We start from the raw sequence: 12,493 nt of genomic DNA, 5'->3' as shown, positions 1-12,493 counted from the left end.
CTCACTTACACCATGCATGTTATTATGTGCAACCAGCTGCTCCTGTTTGGCATTGCTCACACATACGGAACAGGAGGCTACCGTCATTTTCCTCGTCTGGATGTCAATGTTCCCTCCAGCGTTAAAGTTGCTGCCAGACCAGAAGAAGTCTGGGAACAAAGTGAGTCCTGGTGGTAAAGGTTCCCAAGAGACTCCTTTTCTGAGAAGACCAAGGTTGAAGTCTTGCAGTGAGTTTGAGCTGATCCAGCTTTGTAGTTCTGTTGAAAACTTCCTCATGTCTCTGTCTGTCTGTTCCCATTGCTTTTCTTGTGCTGGCACTAACTCCTGAGTGATTGCGCAGGGAGCTGGAGCAGGGCCCTGGTTTTGTTGTTAATTTTGTCGCCAATTAAGTTTTCAGCACCATCCTTTCCTCTGTCCAGCTCCAGGCTCATTCAAGCACTAATGCCGTCACAAAGGAAAGAGCAGCTAACTCCTCTGGTAATTAGAGCTGCTTAAATCCGTCATAAAATGTCAACCTCAGTACTGCAGACACGTCTGTAGTCAGGGATGGTCAGAAAACAGAGCAAGGCTGTATTTGAGACTGGGACTGGGAATTTAATCCTGCTTGGGAGAGAAAGGACCTAAGCTGTGAATCTTCTTGCTCCTCACTGCTTTCTCTCTGAAATAGTTTCTCCCTGTTGTTCAGGTTTCTTTTATTTTAGGGTGTCTTTTGTAAAACAGGTGTTGTTCTTTACCTGCATTTGTTCAATAACTCATACAACTAGATCTTGGTAGTCTGAATCCCACAGCTGCCAGCTGGACATGGACATGGGCTGCTTCATGTGGGTGTGGATTCAGAGGCTGGAGAACCCTCTGTAATGTGTTGCTGTGCTTCAAGGTGTCTTGTACTACTACAGCCTTTCAGAAGCATGGATCCCCCTTGGCTACAGGCTGTCTGCAAGGGAGAAACCCTAAAAATTAGGCTTTTGACCCTTAAAATGGGACTTTACACCCTAAAAATGTGTCTTTGGATGTTCAAAATTATTGCTGAGCTAGATAAATTCATAGCGCCTTTTGCTGGATTTCCCTGTTGTTATTCCTGGGATCTTGTACAAACCAAGATATGTGTATGATACACTGTCCTTACACCTGACCCACCAATTTTTTTTTGTAGCAGAGAAATAATGTCTCTCAAAGGAGGAACAAAAAGCTGAACTTCAAACACCTGCCACTTTCTGATGCTGCCCACCTGCCACACTCCCGTCTCTCAAAGCATCAGAGGTTTGCAGCTATCGAAAGGCAGAAATGCCTCATTGACAGGAACGGGAACACTGGAGATTCTACAGCACATAAGTGGTTAGCTGCCCTAAGTATTGGGGCAGAAGTGCCATTTTCTGGGAAGAAATGTCCCTTCTGTTGGCATGGGACTGACTGCTAGGGAGTTACCTGATCCTTCCCAAATCTACTAAGTGGCTCTTTAGCCAGGTTCTCCCTCTGTAAGTACCACAGTGAATCACTTCACCTCTGTGAGCAGACACTGGGACTTGGTGTTGCTCCTGCAGAGCACAGGTGTTGTGAGTGTGAAGGAGCTGGTGCTCCAGGTGACGTTTCTACCACTTTCTCAGTTCAGGGGCTGTTTGCCAAGTCGCCGTTTTTCCTTTTCCCCAGGGACAGATATTAAGGAATATATGTTGCAAGCTTGGGTTTGTTGAAATACTGGTTTCATTCCTGTTTCCACAGACATGCAGGAAGTCAAAGAGGGGCCACAGAAGAATCAAGTAACATTAAGATCAGGTAGAGAGCAAAGACTGGGTTAGACCTGGGTTTTTCAAAGCCTGGTCCAACTCTGGCCTGCTGACATGGAGCTCAGTCAACACCTTAACACAGGCAGGTGCTTTTAGCCAGAATGTGCAGTGTTTTGTAGACCATTAGCAATTTTCCTTTTATATATTAATGCCAGACTTGCCCGACTGCAAGGTAAAGTTTTTCCTTACTTTATGGGAGGGAGAAATGTCTGGGATTTGAAGAAAAACGGACAGGGGTGTGTCTGAAAGAAACCACTGGCAGACACAAGTAGATATTCCTTTACAGCCTAGTTAAAGCAATTTGACAGCAGCCTTAAAACCATCTCACACATAAAGGAGCAGGTGGGAAGGACTCAGAGAAACAGAAGGGTTTGTGGATGTCGTGAATCTTTACCTCCATGCTGGACTGGTGCAGAAGGGGACATGGATATTAGTACCCACTTTTCTTTCCATAGGGAAGTGAGATGGTGCAGTAATGGGGCAAGTGGAATGCTGTGGCCTCTTTCCCAGCAAGATGCTCATTGAGTGCCTACCTGGTGCTGGGCAAAGCCCACCTGCACACCCCTTCAGAGGGGGCAGCTGCTGCCTGTGAGGGCTTGTCTGTACTGGCAGTGCCAAGAATTAACTTAAAATTGCATAACTCACACACATGGGAAACCTGCTTCCACCACACAGCCTTTCTGGTTTTATTTAAGTTTTTTTGTTCTTTATACAAGCTAATAAATAGGAGGGTCTGGATTAAAAAGGTTTATTTTTTTCATATTCTGCATAGCTGAAGCCACCTCTGCATTCCACACTGCTGTGATAGAACATACCTGTGTGCTGGGCAGCTCCGTATCCTTTTGGAGGGCAAAGCAGAGCCAGTCTGGATGTGGCTGCCCTTGTGTTTTGTGCCAGGTACCACTGCCGAAAGAAGGACTTGGTGTCACTTGCCCTCAGGACTGAACCTGTACCTGCGGCTTTACACACACACGTGCGGTGCGAGTTTGTGTCCGGGACCCAGCCAAGCCAAACTCGGAGGCAGCAACTTTGGACTCCATCTCTCATCTCCTTGCCTCATTTCCACTACTTGGCTCAGCTGGTAGTTAAGTTCTGATTCTCTCCTTAGCGGTGGGGCGCATACAAGCCACACCATGTATTTTATTTGCTTTATTTTTACAGTCGGCTAAGAAGCACAGGTTAGGCTTTGACAACCAATGAACGATATACACCTGAAGGAGCTGTGCCTCGAAACTGAATCCCAACAAAGCCATGGCGATGCGGTCACCAGTGTCCATTTGCCTCCGCTGCCCAGTCGGGCTCGGCGCGATGAGCTCCGGCAGCCCCGACGGACAGCGGGGCCGGGTAGGCGTCCCCGGCAGCGCCGTGAGGGGAGCGCGGCGGCGGGAGCTTCCCGTGCTCGCCTGTGGCAAACCGGGAAAAAATCCCTTATTTTTCCCCGGGGGAATTTTAATTTAAAAAGCCACATAAAACGTTATAAATGTTTGTGGCTTGTGGAGCTGCTGGCGGGCGCAGGAGTCCAGCACCTGCCGTCACCCCCTCAGGGAGCGGGGCCACTCCTGGGGCCGGCTGAGGCGTCCCCGGGCAGCGCCGTGAGGGGAGCGCGGCGGCCGGAGGCGGCCCGGCACCCTTCACGCTCACCCGTGGCAAAACCGGAAAAAAATACTAAAGAGATCGAAGAAAAAATTATCTAAAAAACCCACATAAAATGTTATAAATGTTTGTGGCTTGCGGAGCCGCCGGCGGGTGGAGGAGCCCCGCACCTGCCGTCCCCCACCCTGAGGGAGCGCGGCCGCTCCTCCCGCCGCGGGCTGGCAGCAACCTGTTGGTGCGGGCGCTGCCGGGCGGCGGGAGGAGCCCCTCGGAGGGGCGGCCGGGCCGCTGACAAAGGCGGAGCAGCGGCAGCCCAGGGCCGCCCCCGGCAGCGGGGCCCGGCGGGCAGCGCGGGGCTGGGGCTGGGGCTGGGGCCGGGGCGCTCGCACAAGATGGCGGTGGGGCGGCGGGAGAGCGCGCTCCCCTCGTAGATGCGGCCGCGGCGGCCCCTGCTCCCGGCGGCCGGCGGGGCTTACATGGCGCTGGAGGACCTGCTGCTTTGTCTCTGCTTCTCCGCCCTCGCCGTCCTGGCCGTGCAAGGTGGGTGAGGAGGGAGAGGAGGGAGGGAAGGGGTCGGTGCCCCCCAGCCCGTGGGCGGCCGCGGTGCCACCTTGCCCTCACAAGGACAGCGGGCGGCTCCGCGGGGATGCGCTCCCTGGCCGGTCACCCGCTGCACCAGCCCTCCTTCCCCTTTAGTACCATTTACCCCCAGTCGTCCTTTCTCCTCTTAGTGGCCGTCCCGTCCCTCCGTGGCCATTCCCCCCCTCTCACCATCCCTTCCCTCCAAGTCGGACGATAGCTATGCTTAAGGTCCAGATGGAGCTTCCTTTGGGATCATCATTTGGGGGCTGACATTGGGGGTGACACTCTCGCACTTTGAGGATGATACCCACAGGAACTCCCGTCAGTGTGTGGACTGGGAGGAACAGCAGACCAGCAGCAACAGCGTTCCACGACCTCTGCCTCGAGAGTGGCAAGTTTCTGTCAGAGGGACAGTGGCTGTGCCAGGGTGGTGGGGAACGGAGCGCTTGTCCAGCATGGGGTGGCCCAGAGCAGGCCCAGGTGTCCAGCAAAGCCGTGGAGGGACCCCTCGCCTCCCTTGCCCTGCTCCTGCCGGCATGGGACACACGGGTCGGCAGATGTCCCGTTGGTCAAGGAAGTGACCCAGGAATAGCCAGGCTCCTCGCGCTCGTGTTTTGCAATGGTTACGCAAGCGGCGCCGTGTGAGGGCACACGTACACGGCCACCGGGCACGCTGGTGGCTTTCTGTGGTTGCCATCAGAGTTTGCATTGAGGGTTGGCTGAACCGTCGGACCTTAGGGTGTGGGGTTCTTTCTCTGTGTGGGCACAACCACGAAAGGTTTTGTTTTCATACCCGAGAAGGGTTTGGGAAGGTATAGGGTGGCAGGACGGCACCAAAAAATGTGATCGTGTGCCAGGGACTTGCTCTTGTAAAAAATCCCCTCTAAACAGGGTACTGTGGTGGAGGAGCCATCCCTATGTCATTGTACATTGTACATTTTTATTCCTTTTATGATGCATTCAGGTTCAGCAGAGCATAATAACAGCACGTGGACGGCTGCAGGGTTGTTTTTCTTTCTTTTTCCTCAGAACACTGTGAGCTCCCGTTAGGGGTAGGTTATGATTCAACATAGGTGTAGCTTTGTGGTGTCTGTTGCAGAAGTGAATAAAGGGCCATGTAAATGGCTCATTGTCACCAGTGAGTGTGGGTTTTCCTAGATGGGTGGGTGGCAGGCTGTGACCCCACCAGCAGCTGAGCAGGTAGGCTGGACTTAGTGAGAGCTGTGTCTCCTGCGTATTTGAGCAAACAGCTAAGTGGATCCCAAGGCTTGTAATAGAGAACAATGATTTAAAAAGAAAGAAAGAAAAAAAGAAAAAACCCACAGAAAAAATGGGGGTGGTGGAGTGGATGTTGTTTTTCCAAACTCACTTCAACAAGAAAACTTCAGATGCTTTGCGAGAATTTGCACTTGTGGCTTCTTGGTATTGCTTGCAAGCAATTAGGCAGCTAGTGAAAATTTTTGTTGTTTGTTTACTAACAATGGGCCACATCTCGTATAGGGAGGCAATGTGTCTGTACAGTCCTTGGACGTGCTGCTGGGTACGTATGGATGTGCTTTCCAACAGGTGGGTTTGATTCTGAAAAGAAAAACATGGACTTATTTCAATCTGAAATTAATTTGGCAGAGGGTTGAAATGGTTTTGGGAAAGTCTGTGTTTGATCCCAAAGCCACATGTGTTTTGATCCAAAGTTCAAGCCTCGCTGGGTATGAAGTACCTAGGAGAGAAGTAGAGTGGAAAACCTTCCCCCCTCTGGACTTGATGGAAGCAGTGCCAGTGTACACTTGCTGGAGATGTGATCCAGTGGTTTTGAAAGCCTTCTGCTTGAGCCTGTTTTCCCTGCAGTAGCAGGAAGGGGGTTTAAGGAAGAAAACCAAGCACTAAACAACCTTTTTTCAGTCGACTCCAACAAGGGGGCTGTTCTGGTTCCATTCCTTGGAGCTCTACAGGGGACATGTTGATGGGAAGTGTGCTTAGCTTTCCGTCCGAGGGATCGGCTGAAATCCGTCTGGTTTTGTGTAGTTTGGTTTAGTGGTTGAGTTCTCCTGCTATAGAACATATTTCCTTTTTCAACATCACCTCACTTGAGTTGTGATTTGTTTTATCCTTCCTGTCGCGTTCGCCTTGGCGGGGTGGCCCCGCAGCCGCTGCCTGCCGTGCGAGCCTGTGCCGGGCAGCTCGGCGTTCCCATTGTTAGGAATCGCGTGTCCCTGCTGCTGCGGCCGCCTCGCAGGATGTCACCTGCCCTGGGACCGTGGCGCTGCGGTGTCACCGGGACGGGCGGTGCAGGGAAGGGATGTTTCCTACAGCCCCAAGAAGCGGGGGGCACTGACAGTGCGAACATCGCACCCAGGGCTGCCGGGGCTTCACCTGACTCCCGCTCCCAGGGGGAGCGTTCTCGTGCCGGAGCTCGGAGCTCGCTGCCGATGTGCCGTGCCTGTTGTGACAGCCAGGCAGGGGCTGCTCCTGCGTGGGGAATGCTTTTGCTGGCATTTCTGTTTTCTCTTCTCGTGTGTGAAGCTGAAGGAGAAACTGCTCAGGCTCGGTTCTGATTCTTTCTCTCCTGTTTTCCCTAGCTTGCTTGCTTGCTTGCTTATTTATCTATTTATTTATTTATTTATTTATTTATTTATTTAGCCTTCATTGCCTTGAAGTCCAGAGTGAAGCAGAACAGGCTAATTTTTGGGCATATCCCCCTCTTTTGCAGCAGACTTTGTCCTGGCAGCTGTAGCAGATTTGATCTGCTGTGGGGGCCCCATGGGGGTGGGTGACTGCTGGTAGTACGTGACACACTTCAGAGCGGCGCAAGTAAGAATTGGAAAAGAAAATATTCCTACCTTTTTCTGGGGATAAAGGGAGATGATTTTGCCTGCATGCAGCCTGATTTGGAGATAGAGGCAGCTGTCAGCAACACAGGTGTCTCTGCATTGGGGGCACCAGGACCTCCTGAATTTGTGAAGTGCTAGGGTGGGCTGTGGCACACAGGACATCTCTCCTGAGTGCCCACTGTGATCCTGGACCAGTTACTTCATCTGCTCTGGAAACTTCATGGCCTGCTTCAGCCAAATGTAGAGATGCTTCTTTCTGTCAAAGGTGAGGATGAAATCCATCAATAGGTATTCAGCACATATATGATCTTTCTCACTGTAGTGCACAGCTATCCTTAGGGCAGAGTGCTATGTTGTCCCACAGGTTTGTGACTCTTGATACCATATTGCTTGCCAGATTATTTGAATTCCTACCTCCTTTGGAGCTGCTTTTCCAAATGCTGGCTGTTCTCCCAGTGAAAAAAATCCAGGTGCTTGTGAACCAGTCTGGGCATTTGCAGCATAAGAGATGCTGCTTGCACTATTTACACGCTCCTCTCCCGGTTAAATGGCTTCAAGGCCATTAAGCCTAGTCATGGTTATATAATTAAGATGGGAATTAATATTTAATCTGATTGTAATTTGTTGCTGGAATCAATCCCGAACTGTATTTCGGTGTGAGGTGAGTGGGGTCCTGAAGGACAACTGAGGGCAGTGTTACATGGAGGGTATTTTTTGTGTGAACGCTGGGAGTTACAGATCTGCCTTGGGTGACAGAGAAGCCCTAACCTTTACAAACCCCGAGTGATCATAGTCATTTTGTTATCAGTAGGAAGCAAATGTTTGCTTTATAGTCAGCTGTAATACTAGAGGGGGTATGGTAAATCCTTGTTATCAATGTTTGCCAAGTACAGGTTGAGCCAAAATCAACTGTGGTGAAATTTTGTTACTTTCTGGAGAACTGGATCCACTTGGCTATAGTATTTCTAGTTGGCTTTTGAAGGTGAAGAGGTGCAATTATCCCATCCAGTTGTCTGTCTGTCATCTCCCTTTTCTTTTTCCCAGCAATTTCTGGACCTACTGGTCAGTGATATCTGGTTTGGACATGGAGAATTCAGAGTTTTTGAAAATAAATGGCCAAGTAGAGGAGGGAGATGCAGTTTCTGTATGTACTGAATAAGAGGCACTGGAAAACCCACCTGTGGAGGAACCTGAAGTGCCTCAATTTCAGGAGGAGCTTTGAGCAAATCATGAACCTTGTTTGGGTAGGACTGGGCAATCCACTCACAAGACACAGAACTGCAGGAAATCACAATCTCAAGTCCTTGTATTCACTTGTTTATTTTTGAAGTCTTTTCTGCTGTAAAACATGACTTATGATTACACCAGCATTCACATTTTGGGGCTTGGTGTCTGTTTTGCTTTTCTCTCTTTTTGGGAAAGCACTTCCAAACAGGATTTGGAGCTGCTGTGACTATGGCTCTTTTAATTATCTTTGTGTTGGTCACTTGCTGTCTCTGCCTTAGTCTCCCCACTCATTCCTGCTGAGCAGAGGATGCTGTTACACACTTTAAACATAAAGAGCACCATCACTCTAAGTACCCTTCTTGCATTTATAAATCCCTTGAGTAAGTGACCTCCAAGTGCTGCTTGTGCTTTTCTGACTTAACAGCTTGTTGGTGAGAGGATCCACAGTTGCTAAAACCTAATCTGCCAGCTTCATAGAAAGCAGCACTGAGCTGTGTTTTCTCAAGCCCTCCTAGAGCTGCCAAACCCTCCACCAGCCATGGGGGGAAGTCTGAAGAGCTTCTGATTTGTCTGACTATCACTAGTATGCTGAAGTCATCCTTGAAACACCATTCAATTTCCTGATTCTGAAGAGTAATGGAGGCTTTGAGAAAGAGGAAGAGCTGGTCAGTGTTTCCTTGCCAGAAGGTAAAAATCTGCTGGAGTTGCAGCTGCTGAGAAGGGAAATTCCATGGGAGAGCCAAACCAGGTATCTGAGTCTATCTAACAGTGTCCTGCTTGCAGGTGTCAGGACACTTTGTGAGTGTGTAGGTCATGGAGCTTGGATGTGTTTTTGTCTATGTCCCTGATGCCCTTTGGTGTCTCTGTTTGAGTCAGATCCTCTCCTGCTCCTAATCCAAGTGATCCTGCTTTTGTGATACGAGCTTGCTTTATCTAAGAAGTCCAGCAGCTGCTGTGTCTTATCTCCATGGGTAATAACATACTTTGTGGTGGTTTTGATAAGCAATTACTGTGTTCCAGGGAAACTTTCATATCAGATGTTCTCAAATTATTTAAAAATCTTTATCAGCATTTTAAACACAATTCTCTGTTATTGCCGTATTCTGAGCTGTGGAACAACCTGGTTTATTCTATTAACCTAGAATATTTTATTCTATCTTTTCTTGTTTTTTCATGTTTTAATTTTTTTTCGAGATCTTTTGTGGTGTTCTTGAGGATAGGTCATTAATATTAAAGGTCTGTTAATGAAATGTGAGCGTCCCCAAGGTTTGCTCTCAGCCCAGATTGGTGGGAGAATTAAAATCTAGCATGTGAAGTATTGCATTTGTGCTCAGTCTGCTGTCTCTTTCCCTTGTTCTGACAGACTTCCCTGGTCTCATTTCCTGCTCGGGTCTTTGAACCATGTTCCCTTTGGAGTTGGGATGGCTTAGCACCTTGTTAAATGTAAGACTTCGGGAAATTAAACAGTTAAAATGGTGCTGGGATGGCAGAACTTGGTGGAAACAAACCTAGGATGCAGAAGAGGTGCCAGGCTGGCAGCAGGGATGTGATAAAGTCCATTTTGTCTGGGAAATGTGCATCCTTGATCGTTTCTAAATTGACTGTCGATAGACCATCAAGTTAATTGGTGTGACCAAAAGGTCATTACTTAATGAAATGGATTTCCCATGCCCTGTCAATACACTGAGAGTTTTGCCAAAATCTGACTGTTCATGCACTCAGTGCTTTGGTAAATCTTCTTTTTTCAGAAGCATCATCAGTGCTTACAGGTTCCAAAATTATCTCAGGTTGTGCACTTAAGGCACGACTATTCTCTCTGTGGCTCTTGGCTGGCTGTTGGATACAGCTGCAGAATGGGTGCGTATATTTTCCAAACAAAAGTGGAATTTTTCCTGATATTAAAACTAGTCAAGAGTTTACTGATTCATTTTTTTAATGTGTATGTGAAAAGACTTTTATGTTCTTTTGGAAATCTTTGTCTCTTTTTAACTGATGGTGTAGTGAAAATGTGCTCTTACCTTTCTGGGGTTATCTATGCTGCTTTAAAGAATGATGAGCATAGTCCTAATTACACAGACCCAGAAGGACAGAGCCAGTTTGAGGCCATTTCTGTGCCCTGACAGTCCCACCTGTCTGTCTGTGGCAAAGCCTTGAAAGGGCTTGTAAAAAAGGGACAGAGAGCTTTTCATGGAAAGGAAAACCAAACCAAATCAAGGACTGGAGAGGGTAGAGGATGAACAGGTGTTCAGGCTGCTGTAATGGGGGGGTCAGTGTGTGGTTTGGGGATGGGACCTGCCCTGTATGGGAGATAAGGGGCTCATTGGAGGTTATCTTCAGCAGAGGGGTATGGAGTGTGAAGTGGGGTGGAGGAGCTGGGGTTGCTGGCTTGGCTCCATTGTTTTTCTGCTTGATAGGTATTTCCCCTTGTCACAGAGGTAGGGCAGCCCTGCTGTTGGAGAATTCAGGCTGTGGCAGAAGGCTGGTCATATCCTCCACGGGTCTATGTGGCTTGCGAAGACACTTCTGAAGGCACTTTGTGTTGTTCCATAGCAAGGCGTCTTGGCAAGATACCCTCAGATAAGATAAAAGGGGAAAAAAAATCCCAGGATCTGGTCCAACACCAGCTCCTTTTCTGGGTTGGCAAAAATTGTTTAGATTTTCCCTCCCAAGAATGGTTTTGTAAACATAATACTGCCTATTAGCCGTGTAAATTACTGTCATTGGTGGCAATTGTGATGGAAAGATAAGTATCTTGAAACTCTGGTTTGATTTACCCCTCCTGCCCCCCCAGCTTGCTAACCAGTTGTTTGTGTCAGTGCTGATTGCGGCTTTTGTCAGAGAAATCAAAATATTGATCAAATTTATTTAGCTCTGTGTTCCTAGGTCACAGTAAATGCAACTTTTCTCTCTTTTCCTTTGTATTCTTTTTCTCTGTTCTGAAAACAAAAGGAACCGTTCCTCAGGAAGATCAACCATACGTTCCCAAAGTCAAAAGTCATCCACTTGAAGAGGGTCCTTAGGAGTAGACTTCCTATCTGGAGGCTTTCCTCAAGAGTCTGTCAGTGGAAAATCTGGCAAGCAGCATTACCACAAGTACTATTGTGGAGTTTTCTTTACATGCAAAGTGGGGAGAGATGGAAGTTTCTCCCAGCTGCTGGCAGAGAAGAGCTTCCCATTTACTTCATGCTTGTGGCTGCTGCCAGGATTTGCTGTTTAGCAGCAGAGGAGTTAAGTGAGGGGTGAAAGGCTTCAGCAACACTTCAGCATCCGGGCACGAGGCTGAGCTGTCAGATCATTCTTTGTTTTTTACACCAGTGAAGGCACCTGGGATAGTTCAGTATGTTTAAGGCAAGCAGGCAGATTGTGCTGCCTTTTTGTGTACTGTGGGAAGCTGAGATGTTTCTTGTTCCAGGTTTAATGGTTGTGCTTGACAAACAGCATCTCTTAAAAAGCAGCACCCACTTCTGACTTGAACATTTGCTGTGGGTGCTTGTCCATCACAGCCCTTTGGGAGGCTGGTTTGACATCTTCACTCAGTGATGAGCACCTTCAATGTGAGTTCACCCAGGTTTATGGGGTTTGTTAGGGGTGTGTGAAGACAGGTACTGGTACGAAGAACCTCCCTGTGAGAATGTGTACACTCACCAAATTTCCTGATAACCCGCTCTTTACTGAGCCAAGTATTCAGGTCCTCGAGTATTTCACCTGTTTTCCATCCATAATCTCAGCCTTCTATAGTAACAGTAGTAAGGAAGCCTTGCTTGCTTTTCTCAGAAGTCAGGTGTTTGCTCAGCTGGGGAAATCTTTTACTGCTCAGTTCAGAGCCTGAATTCTTGGATCTGGACCATGCAGGTCTCTAGGGCACCAGTTCCCCCCAGCTCAGTGCAGAGCTGCCATTCTGCTAAGACAACTGGTGCTGGATGTGGCTTTCCAGATGTAATGGGATCAGAGCCAGCCAAGGGAAAAGTAAAGAAACCTTCAGCTCCAGGAGTGTCCCTTTGTGGAGCAACCGAGCTGTTGCTGAGGCAGATTTGGGGTGTTGCAGCAGGATGCTTACAGGCAGGAAACCAGAGAAAGCATCAGGATGGGGCACATCTGTGTAACTTCCATTTAGATTTTAAACAGAAAGACTGAGTTGGTATATGTAATGTGGTATGTGCAGGCCTGTAAATGAAAATTCCTGAATATTTTTTTGTGTATTTTGAAGTTTGTGAGGTTTAAAAAAATGCTGCCCTCATAGGGAGTATTTTCTTCTCACCAGAAACTTGTTGGTCTGCAAATTTGACAAAACTAGTTTTTATAGCATTTTCTAAGCTGAACTAATTGTGTATTTTGGAAGGAGGAAGACAATGATGTGAATGTGTTTTTAGATTGCATTAAAAAGAATTATCTTGCAGGTTATCTGAGCGATGTAAAGGTTTCTGCTGGAAAATGTGATTATAGGCTGGTGACTAACAAATAATCCTTGGCTAATATGGG

At 48.1% G+C, this 12,493-nt stretch overlaps 1 protein-coding gene across 2 annotated transcripts in view; it reads left to right on the top strand.

Annotated features, from left to right (window-relative positions):
- Positions 1-3,728: 3,728 nt before the first annotated feature.
- IGDCC4 (immunoglobulin superfamily DCC subclass member 4) overlaps positions 3,729-12,493 on the top strand; it is an 88,122-nt gene continuing 79,357 nt past the window's right edge. For both annotated transcript variants that reach the window (XM_056499961.1, XM_056499960.1), the window contains exon 1: positions 3,729-3,917. In XM_056499961.1, the coding sequence (XP_056355936.1) occupies positions 3,809-3,917 (109 nt within the window). In that variant the 5' untranslated portion in view covers positions 3,729-3,808. The remainder of the gene's footprint in view (positions 3,918-12,493) is intronic.

This window comes from Oenanthe melanoleuca, chromosome 10 (genome assembly GCF_029582105.1).
Source record: "Oenanthe melanoleuca isolate GR-GAL-2019-014 chromosome 10, OMel1.0, whole genome shotgun sequence".
Lineage (NCBI taxonomy): Eukaryota > Metazoa > Chordata > Aves > Passeriformes > Muscicapidae > Oenanthe > Oenanthe melanoleuca.
Note: the sequence above shows the minus strand (reverse complement) of the source record. Positions and strands in the feature narration are given on the sequence as shown.